General features: G+C 49.5%; 1 protein-coding gene across 1 annotated transcript in view; it reads left to right on the forward strand.

Annotated features, from left to right (window-relative positions):
• Positions 1–4,915: 4,915 nt before the first annotated feature.
• The window catches only part of CD6 (CD6 molecule), a gene marked incomplete at both ends in the record, with an annotated part of 45,849 nt that continues 26,990 nt past the window's right edge, over positions 4,916–23,774 (forward strand). Inside the window, one exon of the mRNA XM_080700949.1 lies at positions 4,916–4,964. Within this exon, the coding sequence (XP_080557075.1) occupies positions 4,916–4,964 (49 nt within the window). The remainder of the gene's footprint in view (positions 4,965–23,774) is intronic.

Here is a 23,774-nt window from a genome sequence, read left to right on the forward strand (position 1 = left end):
ACAAACAAACAGACAAAAACCAAACTTATTTTCCATGGTTCTGGAAGCTAGAAAGTCCAAATTCAGGGTGCCAGAACTGGGAAGGGTTTTCTTTTTGCTTCATTGTGACCTAGGCGGAGGGCATCCCATGAGGTCCGGGGACACAAGAGCACGCGAGCACCCGTCTCTCTTCCTCTTCCTATAAAACCACTAATCCCACCATGGACCCCGCCCACACGGCCTCATCTAACCCCAATTACTTCCCAAAGGCTCCTGCTCCAAATACCACGAACATAGCAATTTGGAGATTGTTTCCAATACATCAGTTGTGGGAGAGGGGGACACATTCAAACCGTAGCGATATCTTTTCCAGCTCATTCTTGAAAGATGTTTAAGGTTGACAGCTGTTTTCTTAGCACCTTGAGATGCTGTTTGGCTGTCTTCTGGCTTCTGTTGTTGATTTTGAGAAGCTAACCGCCAGGCTACTCCACTGTTCATCTACCTTCTCCCTAGTGTTCAGCAATACTTTTGCTACCAAAAGTATCAGGTATGGATTTGTTTTTGTCATGCATGGGTTGGGGGGGGGCTCTCCAGGGTCTGAGAAGAGTATTTATCATCAGTTCTGGAAATTTTCCATTTTCCTCTGGAACGCTCAACATATTCAAGTCCTCGCCTCATCCTCTGAGCCTGTTTCCTATTTTCCATCTCTTTATCTTTTTGTGGGCAAGATCTGGGTAAGTTCTTCAGATCAGGCATCCAGCTCCCTAAGTCTCTGTTCAGCTATATTTATCTGTTATTTAATCTACTGGGATTCTAGTTCCAAAGATTATCTTTTTTATTTATATGAGTACTACCCGATTCCCCCCACAATCTCTCTGGTCATTCTTAATAGTCTCTTGTTACTTCTATATACCTTCAATTACCAGCATTTGTTTCTTGAAGCATATTAAACATCCATATTTTATACTGCATACATCGATACTATTATCTCAAATTTTCGAAGCTCTGAGTATATTGTAAAGCGCTTTGTGGCACGCTCACTTCAAGTGCTTTTCCCCATGTTTTATGGTTTTATTCCCTATGTGAGCTCATGTTCCTTGGAACTTTTTCTGTGGGAATTCTTTGAGGCCTGAGTTTAAGGTGAATTACTCCAAAGAGGGTTTTTACTGTCTGTTCCTGCCAAGGGTCTGCACGACTACTGTCTACTCTAAATTCTTATGTTATTGGTCCTTCCTTCCTTCTTTCCTTCCTTCCTTCCTTTCTTTTTTTGATACTGGGAATTGAACCCAGGGATATTTTATCTCTGAGCTACATCCACAGGCCTTTTTATTTTCATTTCTATTTTTTTCAGAACTAGGTATTGAACCCAGGGGCATTCTACCTCCAAGCCACATCCCAGCCATATATATACATATATATATATATATATACATATATACATATATGCTTCAGTGTGTGTGTGTGTGTGTGTGTGTGTGTGTGTGTGTGTGTGTGTGGTACTGGGAATGGACCCAGGGGCATTCTACCTCTGAGTGACACCCCCAACCTATTTTTTATTCTTTATTTTGAAACAGGGTCTCACTGAGTTGCAAAGGGCCTCACTAAGTAGCTGAGGCTGTCTGCGAACTGTGATCCTCCTATCCCAGCCTGTCAAATGCTGGGATTACAAGCATGCGCCACCAGGCCCAGCTTCTAGGAGCTGAGGCTGGCCACAAACCTGTGATCCTTCTGTCTCAGCCTCCCAAGTACTGGGATTACAAGCATGCATCCCCACGCCCGGTTTATGTTTTACTTTGAAATAGGATTTTGCTAAGTTGCTGGGGCTGACCTCACACCTACAGTCCTTCTGTCTCAGCCACCCAAATACTGAGATTACAGGTGTGTGCCACCATGCCAGGCACATTGCTGTTTGGTGGTGGTGGTGTTGCTGCTGCACACACCCGCTGGGCATCCCTCTATAAGACCATTCCTGGGCCAGCGGGTGGCCAGGAGCAGTCAGGGCTGATGTTCCTTTTTCTTCCCGCTGGAGGTAATGCCGAGCCAGGCCAGCTGCGTGTCATCGCCCTGCGAGGAGCTTGCCTTCTGTACCTGTCCGCGTTCTGGCAGCCACATAACTTAGAGGAAGAATGATCTTCTTATGATTTCAGGCTCAGTCCATGTGAGGCTGGGGATCACAGATCTCAGGACATGGCGGCGAGGTGGAGAGAGAGCGCATGGGCTGTGTTTTTTACATCATGGAGGCCTGAAGCGAGAAAGCCAGAGAGGAGACAGCGAGACAGTGAGAGAGCAGGAGAAAAGGCAGCAGAGTGAGGAGAATCCTTTTATATAATCCCAAGGACACCCCCCAGGGACCCATCTCAGGCCACACCCCATGGGTACCACGGTGGGTTTATCCACTTCTGTTATTACAGCCCTCAGGGCTCAATTATATCAGCTCCAAACATTAAGTGAACTCTTTAGGGAACTTTTTTTTTTATTATTATTCAGTACTAGGGATGGAACTCAGGGGCACTCTACCTCCAAGCTACACCCCCAGCCCTGTTTTTTATTCTTTTAAAAATTTTTTGAAACAGGGTCTCACTGAGTAGCAAAGGGCCTCGCTAAGTAGCTGAAGCTGTCCGTGAACCGGGATCCTCTGATCTCAGCCTCCTGAATGCTGGGATTACAAGTGTGCGCCACCACGCCTGGCTTTGGGGAACATTTTCTCTATAATACCTTCCAAGTTCACTACTGCGGGTATTAACCTTTGCGGCTCTGGTCTTTAGACGGAGGGCTCTGACATTGTTCTTTGCTTTGCCCAGGCTCTCTGTGGGGTCCAGGTTCTTTCCGCTCTAACATTCCCGGCTTCCTGAACCAGCAGATGCCCCAGGGCAACTTTGTTTTTGTTGCTTTGATGTTTTAGCCTCTGGTGACTTCCCTCTGTTGCTCACCACCTCAACTGTGCCTTTTAAAAATGGTTTAAACAAGGCATGGTGGCACAGGCCTGGAATCCCAGTACTTGGGAAGCTGAGACAGGAGGATTGTGAGTTTGAAATTAGGCTCAGCAATTTCGCAAGGCCCTCTGCAATGTAGTAAGACCCTGTTTCAAAAAATCATAATAAGCCGGGCGTGGTGGCGCACGCTTGTAATCCCCGCGCTTGGGAGGCAGAGACAGGAGGATCGCGCAGGTTCAAAGCCAGCCGCGCGCTCTGGCTTAGGAGACCCTGTTTCCAAATAAAAATGTAAAAATATGTCTGGGAGTGTAGCCCGGAGGTAGAAGGGCTTCCAGGAAAGGGCTTCCCAGTACCACCAAAATAAATAATAATAATAATAATAATAATAATAATAATAATAATAATAAGGCTGGGGGTATATATCAGAGAAAGAATGTCCATGGGGTCAATCCTCAGTACCTATAAACAAACAAACATTTACAAATCGCTAAGATTATTTTTTCTGGTGTATCGGGAGAATTTCTCGGCATAATCTGTCCTCTGTATGGTCAGAAACGGAAGCCGGGCCCTCCTTATTGGTCCATTTCAAACATGCCTCTCTCAGGCCCAGGAGACCTTGCGAGGCCCTCGTTCACCTCCACCTGGCCTGTGGTCTGTCTCCTGTGTTCGTGAACTGCAGGCTCCTTGTGGGAAATGAATCCAGGAGCTCGACCTGCGCTGCGCCAGCCTGTGCTGCCAGCGACTCTCCACTAGAGGGCAGGCTCTGCGGGGCCACCCAGCCCCCACTCCCCAAGGGGCAGTCCTGGGCGGCTCCCAAATCCTCCAGGTCAAAAGATCCCTCAGCCGGGATCCAGTGGAGGAGAACTCCTCACCGTTCCACAGGTGGAGAAATGAAGACGAGCAAAGACGCAGGAAGTGGAAGGTCAAAGAGGTTGCCCTAAGATGGCGTGGGACAGAGCTGGGCTGGGCTTTCTGGGCCCCAGGGTTCTGCTTGGACAGCTAAATTATCTTCACCTTTACTCATTCACTGAACGTTTATTCAGCACCTACTACATACTCCATAGAGAGTATGGAGTGAATCAGACACATTTCCCTGCCCTGGTCCTTAGGGCATCTGTCAGCTGCTGTCTCTGGTCAACCCAACATTTCCTGGACAGCTCCCGGCCTCCTTCCTTGAGCCCTTTTCTCCTGCTGTTCCTTTGGCCCACAGGCCTGCCGGATTGCTGCCTGTTGAACTCTGCCCCCTCCCCAGCCCAGCTCCCATGCCCCACTCCCACCGAGGCATCCCAGCCTGTACCCCGAGGTGGGGGAGCTGGGTCCTTCTGCTCGTCGCAGGGGGCAGATCCCAGCTCGGCCTGGGCTCTCCTCTCTGCAGAGGGCAGTGGGGGAAGGTCTTCTCTCAGAAGGTCTTTGCAATCTTTATCTTTCTTGGTTAATCTATGATTGACTTAGCATCGTGACCACACACTCCTGCTTCCCAGCCACCATTGGCCCCCAAGGACCAGGTCAACCTTGAGGCTGAATCCATGGGAGCTGGATTCCGTGGCATGGGCCAGAGTGGGTGATCACTCACCCTGCCAGCCGGCATGGATTCAGCGGAGGTCTGTGCCCGCGACTCCTGATGCCTACCAGGGATGAATGAGGCACGGACCCTTCCCGGCCCCTCTCCTTCCCGCGAAGACCCTGGGGCAGTTCAAGCTGTGTATGTGTCTGCGTGGCACTCTGTGACTCTCCGGGTTCAGGTGGGTCTGGTGGGCTTACGGCAGGCAGTTGGGGCTCCCCCACCAGCCCCTGCAATACCAGCCTAGCTTCCTGGAGACCAAAACCACAAGCAGAACGGGGAGGTGTGAGAGACTGCAGCTGGTTTGGTCGCCTGCCTGTAGGAGAGAGTGGCAGAGAGGGCCGCGCAGGCGACGGGCACAGTGTCCACCCCGGGCCCGGCCCTGCCCGGCATGGCGCGTCCCACCGGCCGGCACACGAAGTGGTCAGAGACAGCTGCAGACATGTGGCTCTTCATCGGGATGGCTGGACTGCTGACGGCAGCGCTCTCAGGTAGGTAGCTGCTTTTTTGGAGGACCTGGTCCTACCCTCTTGGGCCCTATCTGATTATTTCCTTGTGACTATCATTCTGGGAGCTTTTAGCTAAGCCTACTCCGGGGCGCCAGGAGGCCCTGCTGTGATGGCCACGGGAACCCACTAGAGGTGCCAGGCCTCCGGCTGGCAGTGCTCCTGACCTAAGAGGCCTCCTGGGAGCGAGACAATGTTTCATATCTTAGCAGTGGGCTCTGGGGTCTGTGCAAGGGGGCACACCCCTTAGCCCATAGGCTTGGGGACCCCCTTCCTTATTTTTTTGCCATCTCCCAGGAAGGAACCTGGTAGTCATCTTTGCAACGCCGAAGCTAAGACCCAGGGTTTACTAGGTTGTTTACCAGAACCGTGAGGACAGAGGCGCTCCCGACAGCCAGGCGCTAGTGGCTTCTGTACAACCTGTGGGGTAGCTTAGGCAGAAAAGAGCAGGATGGCGCTGGAGGACCACCCCCCGGCATTCTGAGCTGCCCCAAGTGCTGGCACCCTCCCCCACCACCTGGGCCAGGGCTGTGCTCACCAGGTGCCTACAGAGTCCACACGGGCAGAGCTGGGCAGGGCTGAGGTGCGGAGGCCTGCGCCGCTGGCGTGTCTCACTCAGGGTGGCGGGCCAGCATGGAGTCGGAGCTCTGAGTGTGGGGAGCAGGTCCCGTGGTAGGCAGATGCTTTTAGTTCGTGGGAGGGAGGCTCAGGGCCTGGTCGGGCAGGGGCAACAAGCTGGCTGGGGGCCTGGGAGCGTGCAGGGAGCTCAGGGGGTCTCTTCTTTCTGTTCTTATCTGGGGCCTCGGCTGGGCTGAGAGCCCATGACATGCCAGGCTTCCTTGTACTTCTCCACCAGAGCCGCCACCTCCCCAGAGGAGGCCCGGCCATGGTTCAGGGTGAGGTCTGTGGCTGCCTCCAGGGGACCTAAGCACACTCTTCCCACAGCCTCCCGGGGGGCTGGAGGGAACAAGCCTGAAGGGAAATGGGCCCTCGGGGGCCTGGGAGAGCTGGGGGTGTCAAGGGAAGGGGCCCCTAGAATGGGCTCCCCATTTTTCTGTGTTTGTCTTACCCTGATGACCCCTGCCCCACCCATCATATCCCTGGCACCCTGGGCTCCTTCATTTTTCTTGAAACAGCGTTGATGTTCAGTCTCCTCCTTTTCTGTTACTAATGCAAGTCTGGCTTTAAAAGGAAACTGTATGTCACTGTTTTAAGTGGAAAGCCCACGTCATCTGCCATAAATACAAGGTAAAGGAAAGTGTAAAATTAAGTGGCGGCACACACCCGATTTCTAGCGACTTGGGGAGGCTGAGGCCGGAGGATCACAGGTCAGAGGCCAGCCCGGATGATTTATCAAGATCCTCTCTCAAAAAGGGGTTGGGGATGTAGCTCAGTGATAAGGCATCCCTGGGTTCGACTCCCAGGACCAGAAAACCAAACAAATCAGAAAACAACAGCAGAAAAAAAAAAACCCCACAATTTCTGTTACATTCTAGCCAAAAATTGAAAGCGTGTCAGGGCCCTGGAGCCCGAAGCCAAGGCCCACGCTCCTTGTTAAAGAAGGGGACGGGGCGGTGATAAAGACGCCCAGACCCCGACTTGTCATTTTTCTTCTGGACTCCTCAGAAGGGCCGGAGGCTCTGACGGGGAAGAACTTCCCCGCGGTGATTTACTGGCCTTCGGTGCTGCTTTGTGAAACTTGGTCAGGGTCATCCATGGCCTAGGTCCTCCTGCTGAGAAACATGGCCGTCAGAAGGGTTCCCAGGCAGAAGGAAAATCGACTGCTCTCCCCGAGGCAGCCTCATGTCCCTGCTTCAGAGCGACGTGAAGGGGGCCGAGCCGCCCTCAGGCCTGTCTGAGCACGCCTCTGTCTCCACACTGACCCTCATCTGCTCCTGGGAGGTCCGTGTTACGCCAGCCATGTTGGGGGAAAGGGATTAGGGTTTCTGAGGAGAAAAAGAAAAGGACAGGAAAAAAATGGTGGGCTAGAGGGAAGAAAGAAGGGTCTTGAGGAGCTCCAGGACCTTGGACGCTAGAGCTGCATCTCAAGCCGGAGTGGGCTGCCTGGCTGGGCCCTGGGGACCGCAGCCTGCTAGACCCCGCAGAGGCGGCCCTCCTGGGCGCTGGCAGAGCCCCTCTCCCACCCCTCCCCGGCCCCAGGGCCTCACACAGCACTTTCTTTGCCCAGGTGGCTGGGTTCTGGGCTGGCCACTGCCAGGGCCTTTATAACAATGGGTAAACCAGGGCTTAGAGAGTGAGACGAGAGCCAGGTCCTTTGACTTGCTGTTGGGGCTTCCTGGAGACCTAGGTCCAGGACCCTCCAACTTTGTGCCTGGGATTTTTGTTTTGTTTTGTTCTGTTTTTGTTTTTGTTTTTGTTTTTTTTTTATCAGCCAGCTAGGGGGGAGTGGGCCAGAGAGAATGAACTAGAAGTTCTTGACTAGGGAGGGCGGCGGCGGCACAAGAGACCTGAGGTTTGGCCCCAGTTCTGCCTCCGATCCGCCACGTGGCTGTCCTGATTTTCTTCTCTGGACCTGTTCCCTCTGTGATGGAACGGGACTGTTTTAGGCAGCAATCCCTAAGGGCCCCTCAGATCTGACACTCTCTCGCGGCCACACGGATCCAGGCCCTCCTGGCAGAGCAGGGCAGAGGCCCGTGGCTCTGATTTTATTTATTCTGTGCTTGGTAAGGTTCTCAAGAGCTGTTTTTGTGTCCTGAAAAGGCAGTGTGTGCTTAATTTAATTACAACAATGTTTGGGGCTGGGAGCGGAGTCAGTGGTAGAGTGCCTGGCGAGCACGCGCAAGACCCTGGATTCCATCCCCAGCACAGCGAGAAAGAAAGAAGGAAGGAGGGAGAGAAAGGGAGAGAGAAAGAAAGAAAGAGTTCTATCCCCAGCATGAAAAGAGGAAAGAAAGAGAAAGAGGGAAAGAGCAAAAGAATATCTTTAAGAAAGAAAAAGACAGAGACAGAAGGGAGAAAGAAAGTCTCATCCCCGGCATGAGAAAGAAAGAAAGAAAGAAAGAAAGAAAGAAAGAAAGAAAGAAAGAAAGAAAGAAAGAAAGAAAGAAAGAAAGAAAGGGGGAAAGAGGGAAAGAGCAAAAGAATATCTTTAAGAAAGAAAGAGACAGAGACAGAAGGGAGAAAGAAAGTCTCATCCCCGGCATGAGAAAGAAAGAAAGAAAGAAAGAAAGAAAGAAAGAAAGAAAGAAAGAAAGAAAGAAAGGGGGAAAGAGGGAAAGAGCAAAAGAATATCTTTAAGAAAGAAAGAGACAGAGAGAGACAGAAAGGGAGAAAGTAAGTCTCATCCCCGGCATGAAAAGAAAGAAAAGAAAAGAAAAGAAAAGAAAAGAAAAAAGAAAAAAAGAAAGAAAGAGAGAAAGAAAGGAAGAAGAAAGAGGGAAAGAGCAAAAGAATATCTTTAATTTAAAAATGTAAGAATAATTTTTCCCTTAACTCATAAATTCAACATGCCATATCACTTACCTATAAGCCACATAATTTCTTTTTTTCTTGGTGGTACTGGGGGTAGAACCCAGAGGCTTTCTACCTCTGGGCTGTACTCCCAGACCTATTTTATATTTTATTTGGAAACAGGGTCTCACTAAGTTGCTGAGAGCCTCACTAAGTAGCTGAGGCTGGCTTCGAACCCATGCGATCCCCCTGTCTCAGCCTCCCAAGCACGGGGATTACAAGCGTGCACCACCGCGCCCGGCTAAGCCACATCATTTTTAACAGTGACTTTTAAGGGGCCTTTGATACTGAGCCAATCAAGGTGAACAGAGTAAGTTTTTAAAATAATACCCCTGGTATATAGCTAGTGAATTCCCTTAGATCCATGTGTGCAACAAGGAAACCTCTAGAAACACGCGTTTAAAATGTGGTCATTACGGGAGAGCCAAATGGCCCACACTTGTAATCCCGGCAACCTGAGAGGCTGAAACAAGAGGATTGCCATTTCAAGGCCAGTTTGGACAATTTAGTGCGAACTGGTCTCAAAATAAAAAAATAAAAATAAAAATAAAAAGAGTTGGGGCGGGGTAGCTCAGTGGTAGAGAGCCCCCGGGCTCAATCCCCAGGACCGGGGCCAGGGAGTAGTTCTGAAGACGTATTTTAAAAAACAACAACAACAGGATTTAACCTGTAATCCCAGATGCTTGGGAGGTTTAGGCAGGAGGATGGAAAATTCTAGGTCAGCTTCAGCAAATTAGAGAGACTCTGTCTCAAAAAAAAAAAAAAAAAAAGTAAAATACTAGGGATGTAGTTCAGTGGTAGAGTGCTTGCCTAGCAAGTATGAGACATTGAGTTCACTATCAAGTACCTCAAAAAAGAAAAAAGGAAAACAAAAAGGTGTGATACAGCTCATTAATAAATTGTTTGTCCATTATTTGGGAGGCCAAGACAGGAGGATCACAGGTTTAAGGCCAGCCTCAGCAACTTAGTGAGACCTTGTTTCAAAATAAAAAATAAAATAGGACAAGGAGGGAGACTCAGAGGTAGAAAGCCCGTCGATTAAATCCCTAATACCGTAAAAAAAGAAAGAAAAAAAGAAGATAAAAGAAAAGAAAGAAAATCTGTTTCTAAATTATTTTGATTATTATTATTTTTTTTTTTTTGCGGTACTAGGGATTGAACTCAGGAGCATTCCATTTGTGAGCTGTGCCTCCAGCTCTGTTTTGTATTTTGTATTCTTTAATTTGAAACAGGGCCTCACTAAGTAGCCGAGGCTGGCTGCGAACCTGCAATCCTCCTGTCTCAGCCTCCCAAATGCTGGGATTGCAAGTGGGCGCCACCACGCCCGGCTCTAAGTTACATTTTGAAATAATAAGATTTTAGATATGTAGTATTAAATAAATTCTATTATTAGAATTAAATTTACTTATTCCTTTTTACTTTAAATATGGCTTCTAAGCCGGGCGTGGTGGCGCACGCTTGTGATCCCCGCGCTTGGGAGGCGGAGACAGGAGGATCGCGCTGGTTCGGAGCCAGCCTCGCTGGCTTAAGAGACCCTGTTTCCACATAAAGTTAAAAAATAGGTCTGGCCGGGCGTGGTGGCGCACGCTTGTCATCCCCGCGCTTGGGAGGCGGAGACAGGAGGATCGCGCAGGTTCGAAGCCAGCCACGCGCGCTGGCTTAGGAGACCCTGTTTCCAAATAAAAATGTAAAAATAGGTCTGGGGAGTGTAGCCCGGAGGTAGAAGGGCTTCCAGGAACCCCAGTACCACCAAAAAAATAAAATAAAAAAAAATAAATAAAAATATGGCTTCTAGTGTGTGTGTGTGTGTGTGTGTGTGTGTGTGTGTGTGTGTGTGTGGTACTGGGGATGGAATCCAGGGGCATTCTGCCTTAGAGCTATACTCCTAATTTATCCTTTATTTTAAAACAGAGTCTCACGAAGTTGTGGAGGGCCTCACAAGTAGCTGAGACTTGTGGAGAACCTGTGACCCTACTGTCTCAGCCTCCCAAGTACCGGGATTACAATCATGTGCCACCATGCCCGGCATTGAACAATTTAAATTATACATATAGTTCGCATTTTATTTATATTGGAGAGCACTGCCTTTGATATTCAAAATTACTTTATACATTTTCTTCTCTCTTTCTTTTTTTTTTTTCCTTTTGGCAGTCCTAGAGATTGAACCCAGGCCTTCACGCATGCTAAAGAAGTACTCACTGACCTATGCCCCCAGACCTTTGTTTTATAATTTATAAGAAAATATGATTTATAGGGCTAGCGGTGAGCTCAGTAGTAGGAGAATAAGAGAGGTTTTGGATTCCATCTTCACACTGCAAAAAAGAAAGGAAGGAAGGAAGGAAGGAAGGAAGGAAAAAGGAAAAGAAAGGAAAGAAAGAAAGAAATCCCAAGGATTTCTAGACAATGTGTTGAGACCTAAAAACCTAACATAAATGAAGTGACTATTAGCCGGGCGTGGTGGCACATGTCTGTAATCCCAGTACCTGGGGGGCTGGTACAGGAGTGTTGCAAGTTCAAGGCCAACCTCAGCAATTTAGCAAGACCCTGTTGCAAAATTAAAAATAAAAAGGGCTGAGGGTATAGCTCAGAAGTAGAATGCCCTAAAATTTAATTCCATATATATATATAAAACAAAGTGACTGTTCGGTTCTCTTAAATATTCAAACGGTGTTTACAGGCATTGTCAAATTCCCTCAAGTTTTAAACTTACAATCCGAATCGAAGTCGATTCCTGCATCACATTCGTGAGACGCTCTAACGGCTGCATGTTCGGAAACACCACAAACACAGGACTTCCTGCGCCAACACACAACTCGACCCGACTTACACTTATTGCAAATGTCAGAGGCTTTGTTTATTTAATCCTCTCGGTTTTCTAAATTCCAACCTTCCCCGTCGCTAAAAGCTACTTATGAAGGAGAAAACAGTTGGACCATTCCACGTGACGGGTTATTCCAAGCTGGAACTGTCCGTTTCAGCAGACTGAGCTGGGGTCGGTTTCGACGGCCGTCTTGCTAACCTATAAGCAGCAGCCCTCCTGGGCAGCCAGCAGGCGCGGTGTGCACCTGTGGACGGCTCGTGCCCTCCGCTGGGCTCCTCCACTCCCAACCTCAGCACTGAGTGATGCTAACCCAGCCCTCTGCAGGGGACTCTTCACCCAGAGGGCTCCTCCACGTGATGGGACGAAACACACACATTTATTTTCTATTCTAATTTCTTTTCCTATTCCTTCTGCCCGCAAGACTGTATCTCCCAGACATATCAACTACAGGACAAGCTGCTGCGTCTTTTCAGCTTACGGTGGCCGTCTGGCTGCAGAACAACGAATGATGAATACAGTTAGCATGGCTGTTTCGGCAGTGGCCATCCTGGGGCGTCGGGGCTGGCTCATTTAGCCAGATGTGGAGGAATACGGAGAGGCCCTCACTCCAGGCAGGCTATCTATCATTCTGTCTTTCTTTTTTTCTTTTTCTTTCTTTCTTTTTTCCTTCCTTCCTTCTTCTTTTCTTTCCTTTCTTTTTCTTTGCTTTTTTTTTTTTTTTTTTTTCAGTACTGGGGATGGAACCCAGGGGCATTCTACCTCCGAGATACACCTTCAGCTCTGTTTTTTATTCTTTATTTTGAAACAGGCTCTCACTGAGTTGCAAAGGGCCTCACTAAGTAGCTGAGGCTGTCCACGAACCAAGATCCTCCTGTCTCAACCTCCCAAATGCTGGGATTACACGCGTGCGCCACCACGCCCAGCTCTAGTGTGGCTATCTTTAATGACCTCGCCAGCCCCATTTCCTGATAGGAAACTTGAGGAATTCCTCTGGGCCCAGCTGCTGGATTCTGAGGCTGAGGAACCACACTTCTTCCTGGGACAAGTAGGAATAAGCAGGTGGCCCACTGAGGTCGCAGGACAGGAGGTTCTTACAGGAGGGTCTGCAAGAACTGCCTGGTTGGAAGACCACCCGGGTATCAGCCATTCTCCCACAGCCTGGACCACAGACAGCAAAGCAGCTACTCAGGAGTGGGCCTGCAAGGAGCAGACTCCTGTCCCCAGTCCCACCTCCTTCCCCGGCCTGGCAGTGCCACCCATGCTCAGCAGCAGCCTCCCTGGCCCTGCGGGCCTCTGTTCTAGATAATGCCCCTTTGCTGGAAAGGGAAGGTGGTGGGTATCAGCAAGGCATTAACCATTTGCTTTGTGAGAGGCTTCTCTCTAAGCAACCAGAATGGTTGAGATGGAAATAGAGGGCATCACCTGCCCATCACCTACCTTATGTGATATTGTACACGCCATATGAACGTCCACATAAACCTTCAGATGTGTATCCAGAGACAGGACAAAGGGCACTCTGCCTCCCCACCCTGCCCCACCCACTATAGTACTGGGCCCCCCCGGAAAGCTGCCTGTTCTGGTGCCTGGGGACATTCTGGGGTTGGAGGACCCCAGATCAGGCACCCTGGAAGCCCCTGAATTTCCCTGGGAAGCCCGAACGTTAGAGAGGGCCCCCAGACTAGCAAGGTCATCCTGGGCAAGTGTCTCCCTTTCTCTGGCCCTAGTTTCTTCCCTGGAAAAACAGGTAAAATGAGCCTTTAAGGATGCTGCCCCTAAATATTTGAGCTTGTAAGTATAATCCTGGGGGCTTGTCAGGTGTGGAGCAGGACAGCTGGCTATGAGAAGCAAAGACCCAGCCTAGGGAAACTTGCCCTTGGTGGGCACAGTGGGAACCCAGTGGGAACCACAGTGGGTCGGGCAGGCTTGGGTTCCCAGCTCCAGCTCTGCAGAATCCCAGGGTTATTTCTGTGCGCGCACATTAGAGATAGAATCTCTCAGCTCACGCTGAGTGTGGTGGCACATGATTGTATACCCAGTACTTGGGAGGCTGAGACAGAAGGATCACAGGTTCGAGGACAGTCTCAGCAAGTAGGAAGGCTCTCATCAACTGAGTGAGACCCTGTTTTCAAATAAAAATAAAATAGGGTAGAATGCCCCTGGGTTTAATCCCTAGTGCTGAAAAAAAAAAAATCCTCCAGCTCACCAAGGTGATTTATTTATTTATTTATTTATTTATTTATTTAGTGAGTCTGAGGATGGAACCTAGGGGCCCTACCGCTTCCCGGCCGAGGGGTCACTCGGAGTTTCCCCAGCTGTACAGCAATCTCCATCGTCCAGGGCTGGGTTGGGGCTCCTGGAGATGCTGGCTCTGACGGACTGGGAGAAAGAAGCACTGGGCTTTGTGGGGAGCTGGGAGAGCCCCGCGGCCACAATTCTGCTGAGCTGGGGCCGGGGCGGCGGCGGGAGAAGAGAAAACCCCAGGTTTCTGCCCGCTCGTTGCAGGCTCCTGCGAATTCACAATGGCGCTCAAGAGAGGCTGCAGGACTAGGGCCCCAGTTCTGGGGAGATTTTGGACAGGGTCTCACCGCGGGCAAGTGACCCCGAGCTTTCGTTTGCCAAGGACGGTGCCCCTGGGCCTCCAGCACGCATCAGGGGTGGGGGCTTATTAGGTCCAGGCCACCCCTGACCTCCATCAGGAGCCAGGCCCGGCTGGGGCTCTGGGTGGTGCCAACAGGGAATCTGCGTGGGGAAGCTGGCTGTGAAAGGGGTCTCAGAGCTGGAGGGGACCCATCCGAGCACCCCACTTTCAACCCAGAAGTCAGAGGCAGAGACAAAGCGGAACTCGGCTCTGCCCGTTTTACAGAGGAGTGAACTGAGCCCAGAGAGCTAGAGCAAGGCTGCCAGCCGCCCACGGACCTGGGGCCAGGGCCACGGACCCATCCTACCAACTACTTCTTTGGTTTCCTTTCTTTCTTTCTCTCTCTCGTTCTTTTTCTTTCTTTTTCTCTTTTCTTTTCTTTCTTTCTTTCTTTTTTTGCCATACTGGGGATGGAACCCAGGGCCAATCTACCTCCGAGCTACACCCCCCGCCCTATTTTTTATTCTTTATTTTGAAACAGGGTCTCACTGAGTTGCAGAGGGCCTCACTAAGTAGCTGAGGCTGTCCATGAACCGCGATCCTCCTGTTTCAGCCTCCCAAATGCTGGGATTTCAAGTGTGCGCCACCACGCCCAGATCCCCCCCCCCCCTTTGTGTGTGTGTGTGTGTGTGTGTGTGTGTGTGTGTGTGTGTGGTGGTCCTGGGAATTGAACCCAGGAGTGTTCTATCTCCGAGCTACACCCCTACCTCTATTTCATTTTTTTTTTTATTTTGAAACAAGGGGTCTCGCTAAGTTGCTCAGGCTGGTCTGGAATCTGCCTTTCTCCTGTCTCAACCACCCAAGGACTGGGAATACAGGGTTGTGCCGGGACACCCAGCGCCAGCCACCCCTTCTCACTGGATTTAGCAGAGAGGATTTTATCTGCATGTCAGCCTAGCTTCGCTCGGGTGTTAGGGTGTTCACCTCTTCCGGGAGGGGCTCCTGGGGGCGGGCAGAGGTGGGCTGCACAGCTGGATTGCAGAGGCCCTTCCCTTCTCGCCCAGGAACTAACCACTCTCCAGGTGAATTAAGCTTCTTGGAGAAATGTGCTGGCTGGCTCAGACGGAATTGTAGAAATCTCACCGTATCTCAGCTGGAGGAAACCCCAGCGAGCTGCCAGTCAGCTCCTCCCTTCTGTCAAAAGAAAAGGCTGAGGGTCTCAGTGGGACTTTATTTCAATATAATTTCAGACTTACTGAGAAGTCGTGGGATTAATACGAGTAATTTCCTGATGCAGCTCACTCTGGCTCCCAGCTGCTACGCTCTCTCTGTTTGCTTTATTATTTTCTTTTAATGTTTCTTTTTCTGTTACCTGTTACTTTTTTTCCTGAACCAGGTTGTAGACATAAGGTTCCTTTCTCCTAAATATTTCAATGTGTTTTGGTTTTTTCTTGTAGCTGTTGTTGTTGTTGTTGTTGTTGTTGTTTTATGGTACTGAGGAATGACCCAGGGACATTTTACCTCTGAGCTACATACACCCCCAGCCCTATTTTATTTTACTTTATTATTTTTATTTTGAAACAGGGTCTCACTAAGTTGCTGAGGCTGGCCTTGAACCCTCAATCCTCTCGTCTCAGCCGCCCAAGCACTGGGATTACGGATGTGCAACCCCAGCTTTTGTTTTTGTTGTTGAGACAGATTCTCAGTTTTGTTATGTTGCCCAGGTTGGACTTAAACTGGTGAGCTCAAGTGACCCTCCTGCCTCAGCCACCCAAGAAACCGGGACTACAGGCGTATGCCACCGTGCCCGCCTGTGTTTTATTTTTAAAATAAGAACATTTTGCCGGGCGTGGTGGCGCACGCTTGTAATCCCTGCACTTGGGAGGCAGAGACAGGAGGATCGCAAGGGTTCAAAGCCAATCGTGCTGGTTTAAGAGACCCTGTTTCCAAAAATAAAATAGGTCTGGGAGTGTAGCCCGGAGGTAGAAGGGCTTCCAGGAACCCCAGTACCACTAATAATAATAATAATAATAATAATAATAATAATAATAATAATAATAATAAATAAAATAAAATAAGAACATTTTCACCCAGGTGTGGTGGTGTACACTTGTAATCCCAGTACCTGGGAGGCTGAGACAGGAGGATCGCAGGTTCACAGTCAGCCTCAGCTACTTAGTGAGACCCTCTGAAACTTAGTAAGACCATTTCAAAATAAAGAATAAAAAATAGGGCCGGGGGTGTAGCTTAGGAGTAGAATGCACCTAGGTTTAATACCCAGTACAGGGGAAAAAAAGAAAAGGAAAAAAAAAAGAAACTAGGACATCTTCTTACAAAACCACAGCATACTTACAAAGTCAAGACATGCACATCAGTTCACTACTATTAGGTAGTCTATAGACTTTGTTCAGAGTTTGCCAATCATTCCAATAATACCCTTTAAACAAAAGAAATTCTGTTTAATGCTGCATTTAGTTATCATGTCTCATTATTCTCTTTTAACCTAGAGCAATTTCTCCGATTTTCTTTCTTTCTCTTTCTTTTTTGTAGTACCCAGACACACCCCAAGCCCTTTTTATTTTTTGTTTTGAAACAGGGTTTTACTAGGTTGTTGAGAGTCTCACTAAGTTCTTGAGGCTGTCCTTGAACCTGTGATCCTCCTGTCTCAACTTCCCAAGTCCTGGGATTATAAGTGTGTGCCATGACACCCAGCCATTGGAGGGTTTTATTTTTTTTTATTATTATTTTTTGTGGTAGTGGGGATTTATTCCAGGGGCATTGTACCTCCGAGCCACACCCCCAGTCCTATTTTTTATTCTTTGTATTTTTGAAACAGGGTCTCACCGAGTTGCAAAGGGCCTAGCTAAGTCGCTGAGGCTGTCCATGAACTGCAGCCCTCCAGTCTCAGCCTCCCGAATGCTGGGATTACAAGTGTGCGCCACCATACCCGGCTCATTGGAGAGTTTGTTTTTTTTTTTGGTGGTACTGGGGTTCCTGGAAGCCCTTCTACCTCCGGGCTACACTCCCAGACCTATTTATTTTACATTTTTATTTGGAAACAGGGTCTCCTAAGCCAGTGCACGCGGCTGGCTTCGAACCTGCGCGATCCTCCTGTCTCCGCCTCCCAAGCGCGGGGATTACAAGCGTGCGCCACCACGCCCGGCTTCATTGGAGAGTTTTAAGTTCAGGAAGATGTGATCTGATTTTCCCTTTCTGCAGACACAATTACATAACAAATATACTTTTTACATAAACTCCTATATTAAATCTAAGTAAATTTATTTAAATCTAGAAATCCCCTATTATTACCTCATGACTCAAACCGATATTACATCAGTGAGTTGGCTATATTTATATATACAAATAAAACAAGGAAAACGAAAATGTCAGAACAGAGCCTACCTGTCCAAGCCTGTGGGAGCCATCTCTCTGTTAAAAACTGTTAGGTTTTAGCCAGGTGTGGTGACACATGCCTATAATCTCAGTGCTCGGTAGGCTGAAACAGGAGGATTGCAGGTTTGAGACCAGTCTCTGCAACATAGTAAGACCCTGTCTCAAAATAAAAAATAAAAGAGAGTTGGAGTTCTAGTTCAGAGGTAAAATGCCCCTGGGCTTAATCCCCAGTAACACACACACACACACACACACACACACACACACACACACGTATTAGAAATTAAAACTAAGTAGCACCACACTGAGATTTTCTGAAGGACTGAAGAAATGGAAAAGCATAATTTGCTTACTGGGCAATTTAATGCTATTGAATCTTATATTTTTTATTTATTTATTTATTTATTTATTTATTTATTTATTTATTTATTTGGTGGTACTGGGGTTCCTGGAAACCCTTCTACCTCCGGGTTACACTCCCGGACCTATTTTTATATTTTTTTTATTTGGAAACAGGGTCTCCTAAACCTGCGTGATCCTCCTGTCTCCACCTCCCAAGCCTGGGGATTACAAGTGTGCGCCACCACGCCTGGCTGAATCTTATATTTTCTTTATTTTCTTTTTTTATTTTTACTTTTTATTTTTGGTGGTACTGGGGTTCCTGGAAGCCCTTCTACCTCCGGTATACACTCCCATGGGATACACTCCCAGACCTATTTTTTAACATTTTTATGCGGAAACAGAGTCTCTTAAGCCAGCGAGGCTGGCTCTGAACCAGCGCGATCCTCCTGTCTCCGCCTCCCAAGCGCGGGGATTATAAGCGTGCGCCACCACGCCCGGCCTGAATCTTATATTTTAAATCGTCTTCGGGACCAAGCCTGCTATGAAGAATATGTCACCAGTTGGTAGAAGCAGTGTATGGGCAGAGGTGGTGGGGACATTAGAGGCCTATGTTGTGGGTGGGGGGGAGCGCAGTCTGAAATCGTAGTACTGAGTGGGAGCGAGCCCTCGACTCCTGCAGTCAGACCCACCCTGGGACCGTGGAGAAACTGAGGCCCTGGAAAGGGGTCCTCAGTACGACCAACTCACATGACTCCCACCCAACTCTAGATGAAAATGTAGACGTGATGTAAACATTAGTCATCCTTACCGTGAAAACGTTGTAACGACCACATTAAAAGGAATGCCAAGAGAGAAAAATGCAAAGAGAGAAAAATGAAAGACTGCGCAGCGGGCAGTCTTTCATTTTTGAAGCAGGGAGTTTTTAAGTCTCGGAGTGTCGGGGGCATTTAGTGTCCTCAGCACCAGTGTGGGCGTGCTGATGGCCACCGGGTGGGTTTTGATCAGTATCTGTCCCGTGGCTGTGAATCACGTGAGACTAGTGTCGACTCTCACTTCCTCTGAGAATTTGGGCAGGTTCCTAACCTCTCTGAGGTACACCGAGTACAACCCAGAGGTCAGCCCCTGGGCCCGTGTGCTGTGATAGACCCTGCAGCTCCCCGCAGACGTCTGTGGAGAACTCTTATTCACCGGCACCCTTGCAGGTTGTCTCAGTCTTAGCCACCTCAATATGGCCTCAAAACGGAGCCCTGCAAAGTACTTTTGGACTTATAGACTCCACAGGCATACGGAAGTGAAGGATGGCACCTCTCTCCATCTTCCTCGTTCCTCTCCTCCCTCCCAGAATTCTCTAGAAGCTTCTCTGGGCTTTCCCCGGCTCCTGTCTCTGGAAGCAACTTCTGTTGCTTGTACGTGTGGAGATGTGGGTAATCTCCTTCCCTAGGGATGCCATAACAAAGCGTCACAGATGGGTGGCATGAACAGACTAAATTTATTTTCACACGGTTCTGGAGGCTAGAGGTCCAAGATGGAGGCGTCTGCAAGACTGGCTCCTTCTCAAGGCCATGAGGAAGCTTCTGTTCCCTGCCTCCTTCTAGCTTCTGATGGCCTCCTGGCTGTCCTTGGTGATCCTTTGGCTTGTAAAAACATCATTTCGACCTCTGCCTTCTGTGTGTGGGGTGGTGGGGGTGGAGAGGTGGTGCTATGGATGAAGTCAGAAGCATTCTGTCACTGAGCTACACCTCAGAGCTATTTTATATTATTATTTTTTGGTACTGGGGATTAAATCCAGGTGCATTATACCTCCCAGTTATACCCCAGTCCTATTTTATTTTTATTTTGAAACAGTCTCACTACTTGCTGAGGCTGTCTTCCAACCTGTGATCCTTCTGTCTCATCCTTCTGTCCCAGCCTCCCAAGTACTGGGATTACACACATGTCCCATCGCACCTGGTTTATTTCTTTTTTTAAACAGGTCTTGCTAAGTTACTGAGGGCCTCACTAAGTTGTCAAGACTGGCCTCGAACCTGTGATCCTACTGTCTCGACCTCCCAAGTACTGGGATTACAGGCGTGTGCCGCCATGTCCGGTTCTGGCTTCCCATTTTAGTGGAGAAATACTCATTCTGGGTTCTCCTCCAAGGGAGACACCGGGAGCTATTTCGGGCCCACAGTCTTTCAGGAATCTGTTGGCCGGGGGCAAGGCAGAATGGAGAGAGGTTTGGATTTAAAAAGGCAACGGGGATACAGTTATTGTGCATTCTGTAACATCTGGGGTGGGGGGCTGTCAGCCACTGTAATCAAACACGTTCAGGATTTTGTAGCAAAATGTATGGTTTTCCACGGGGAATAAGTAAAGGCTGTAATTGGCCTTGTAGGAGTTCAGGTCTAGTCTTGCCACCCACAGAGTTAGGGAAACACCTTCAGTCTGGGAGGCCCTGGGGCTTCAGCTTGGCAGCCAAGGGGGTGTGTGAGCGTGTCCCCAGAGTGGCTACTGAGTGAGGCCTCCTAGCACCCCTGGGGGTTGATATGATAGCACTGGGTATGTTGACAAAGGCCACCGATGCTCAAAGAGGCACAGAAATACAGAAAAGTATGGTGGTGCACACCTGTAGTCCCAGTCCTTGGGAGGCTGAGAAAGAATGATTTCAGGTTTGAGGCCAGCCTCAGCAACTTAGTAAGACCCTCAGCAATGTGAACCCAGTTTCAAAATAAAATAAAATAGGGCTGGAGGTGTAGCTCAGATAGGATATTCCTGGATTCAATCTCCAATACCACACACATTAAAAAAAAAAAAAAAAAAAAAAGAGGTACGGGCGTGGTGGCGCACGCTTGTAATCCCAGCATTCATTCGGGAGGCTGAGACCAGAGGACCACGGTTCGAGGACAGCCTCGGCTACTTAGCAAGGCCCTTCATAACTCAGTGACACCCTATTTCAAAAATAAAGAAACTGAAAAATAGAGCTGGGAGTGTAGTTGGGAGGTACAATGGTCCTGGGTTCCATCCCCAGTACCTTTGCAAAAGAGAGGGGCGGGTTTTGTTTATTTTTTCTTTTTTTTTCCTTTCTTTTCTCTTTCTTTCTTTCTTTCTTTCTTTCTTTCTTTCTTTCTTTCTTTCTTTCTTTCTTATTTTTGTGGTACTGGGGATGGAACCCAGGGCCATTGTACCTCCTAGCTACACCCCAGCCCTATTTTTTATTCTTTATTTTGAAACAGGGTCTCACTGACTTGCAAAGGGCCTCACTAAGTAGCAGCTGAGGCTGTCTGTGAACCGCGATCCTCCTGTTTCAGCCTCCTGAATGCTGGGATTACAAGCGTGCGCCTCCACGTCTGGCTCTAAGAGAGGTACTTGACCCACACTTGTCTTACTGCAAAGCCCACCCATTTTTAACTCTCTGGAGCTGGTTTCTCTGCTCCCCAGAGCTCCAGAGTTTGGAAAGAGAGTCATCAGCCAGAGGAATAGATTGGATATGAGTAGGCGAGCTGGCTGAGCCAGGTCTGCACCCCAGAACAGTGAGTGCCGGTTGCCAGAGCCTGGGGTGCTCCCCTCAGCCCTCTTCAAAAGTCTCCAAGTTTTCATCAAACACTGGCACTGACCACTGGTCCTTCCAGGTCTCTCCTGGCCCCAGGCTGAAGGTCCGTAGACTGCGCACCATGGGGAAGAGCATTCGCCAAGGACATTCTGGGGTCAAGAGACGATGCATTCCTGGCTTTAAAGTCAGGGCCTCAGTGCCTTTGCAAGAAGCCTGGGGAACCAGGCATGGTGGTGTGTACTTGTAATCCCAATACTTGGGAGGCTGAGATGGGAGGCTCAGATGGCTGAAATAGGTTAGTGGCCTGCTTCAGATACTTAGTGAGGCCCTCCATAACTTAGAAAGACCCTTTTCCAAAATAAAGAATAAAAATTAGGGCTGGGGGTGTAGCTTAGAGGTAGAATGCCCCTGGGTTTAATACCCAGTACCACAAAAATAAGTAAGTATGAGGGATCCCATGATGCCAGGCTGCTGATGGGGACAAATGTATGCGGTGTGCAGGGTACATAGACTGCAGTAGTCACCGCCCTGCATGATCGCAGCTCCTTGGCCCTCAGCCTCTAGGAAGATACATGTTAGTGCAGGTCGCTGGTCAAAGGCCTGGATACTCACTTCTCTCCATGACATTCTCATCCTGGCGAGCTCCTACTCATCCCGTAAGGCCCCTCCCATTTGTCCTCTGCTCTTCGAAGTTAAAATGATTCTCTCCCAAGCCGGGCGGGCATGGTGGGGCATGCTTGTGGCTGAGACAGGAGGATTGCAAGTTCGCAGCCAAGGGCCTGTCACGGAGCTAGCAGAGAGTAAGGAATCGATGAAGAAAGGCAGGCGTGGCGACTCCCTAGCCAAGAGTTCAGAGAAGTGAGAACCGGGAGGACTCTGAGCGGCCTTGGAGGCGCCTGAGGTGCGACTTGCAGAGGAGGGCTCGGGACAATCAGATGGCCCGGCAGCTAAGAGTATGAGTTTGGAGATAGACAGGCCAGAAGTTAAATCCAGGGTCCAATTCTCAGTGACCGTGACCTTGGGGGGCTTGTTTCAAGATGCCAAGCTTCAGTTTCCTCATTCTGAAGAACATTTTCACAGGCTTCTTACAGAAATTAGTAAGAGAACGTGTGCTGTGCATAGTAAGTGCACGAGGAACATTAGACGCTTCCTTCGCCGGGGAACCATGTTTATGTCGTTTATGTTGAACCCCTGGTTCCAGCTGGACCCTGAACCATACGGATCCACGCGGCCATTGGCCACTGTGGCCCCAGCTCTTATCAACACACAGTGGCCACGAAGCCTGGGGCGGGATGTCCTCCATGCCTTCCCCAGCTCCTCTTGAAACCTGGGTTTATTGAAAGAGAGAAGGTGGGGGGTGGTCAGGAGGGGTGTCGGAGTGTGAAGCTGATGGGCACAGGAGCCGCGCCCGGTGAACCTGGGGCTGGTCCCAGATGCCCCGGGGTGCACTTTGGTTCTAGCCCCATCTATATTCCTGCTGTTTGGAAAAGCAGCCCTTCCTCTCAAGGAAAGAAGCCGTGACTTATGGGGCTTCTGGACACCCGATTGCAAGGTGACTTTCTCTTAGAGATTTTAGGTCACCTCAGAGAGGTCTCCCTCCTACCCCGAGGAAGGACAGTTTTCATGCTTGGCCCACACTCAGGCTTCATTCACTCTGGGAGACGAGAGGCAGGGCCCCCCGAGAGCCAGTGGGTGGGGGCAGGCCCCTGGGAAATCACGCTCGGCCCAGCAGCTTCAGCCTCCCCTTCTCCCAGCCTGCGAAACCCAGCTCGGGGGGATTTTATTCTCGAGTTTAGTCTCTTGCGTCTCCGGGCTGACACGCTAGGCTCCGTCCTGCCTCCAGGCCTGGGTGCACGCCACGCCCTCTGCCCAGCACACCCTCCTCCTACCCCAGCTCGCTGGTTGAGGCCGCCTGCTGCAGTGGAATGAGACATACCCGAATCCAGGGAACAAATTTGGATTCGAATCCCGGCTGCGTGGACTCCAAGCGGCAGGAGCTTGGGCTGGTAACTTAATTTCTCTGAGCTGCTTTGTCAGTAAAATGGGGTTCCTGACAGCACTTCCGCGTAGATTATAACGAATACGGGTCACAGAGGAAGTCCTTGGTCAATGTGCCTCTGCTCCCCTTGCTCAGTGACAAGGTCAGACCCTGGCCCAAAGGTCACCTCTGCTGTGATAACTTCCTGGGCGCACTGGCCACCCGCCTGGTCAGAGCAGGCCCCGCTCTCCTCTGGGTTTCTTGGGGGTGCAGCATTCAAGGCTCTGCACAGCCGCCACCCATGGACACGCTGAAAGTCAGATTTTGATGCCTGGACCTCCTGGCTGGACACGGGGCAGAAGGCAGCCAGGGGCTCTCACACCTCCAGCTCTCTCAGAAAAGCGGGGCCTGGCCCTGGGCATTGACTCCAGAAACTCTGGGGGAAGTGAGGGGAGTTCTAGAGACTTCCATCTGCAAGATGGGTAACTGGGATTTGTGTATGCTTACCTTCACCCTGACGTGATCGAGTGCTTATGATTAAGGGAGCTCAGGAGAACCTTGGTTTGGGCTCAGATCTTTGCTGTGCCTCTTAGGAGCGCTAGTATTCCAGAAAGTTCCTCGAGCTCTTGAATCCTCAAGTTCTTCATCTGTAAAATTGAGCCCAGAGCCCCACGGCCTCCCAC

This window comes from Muscardinus avellanarius (genome assembly GCF_963383645.1).
Source record: "Muscardinus avellanarius genome assembly, chromosome: 1".
Taxonomy (NCBI): Eukaryota; Metazoa; Chordata; class Mammalia; order Rodentia; family Gliridae; genus Muscardinus; species Muscardinus avellanarius.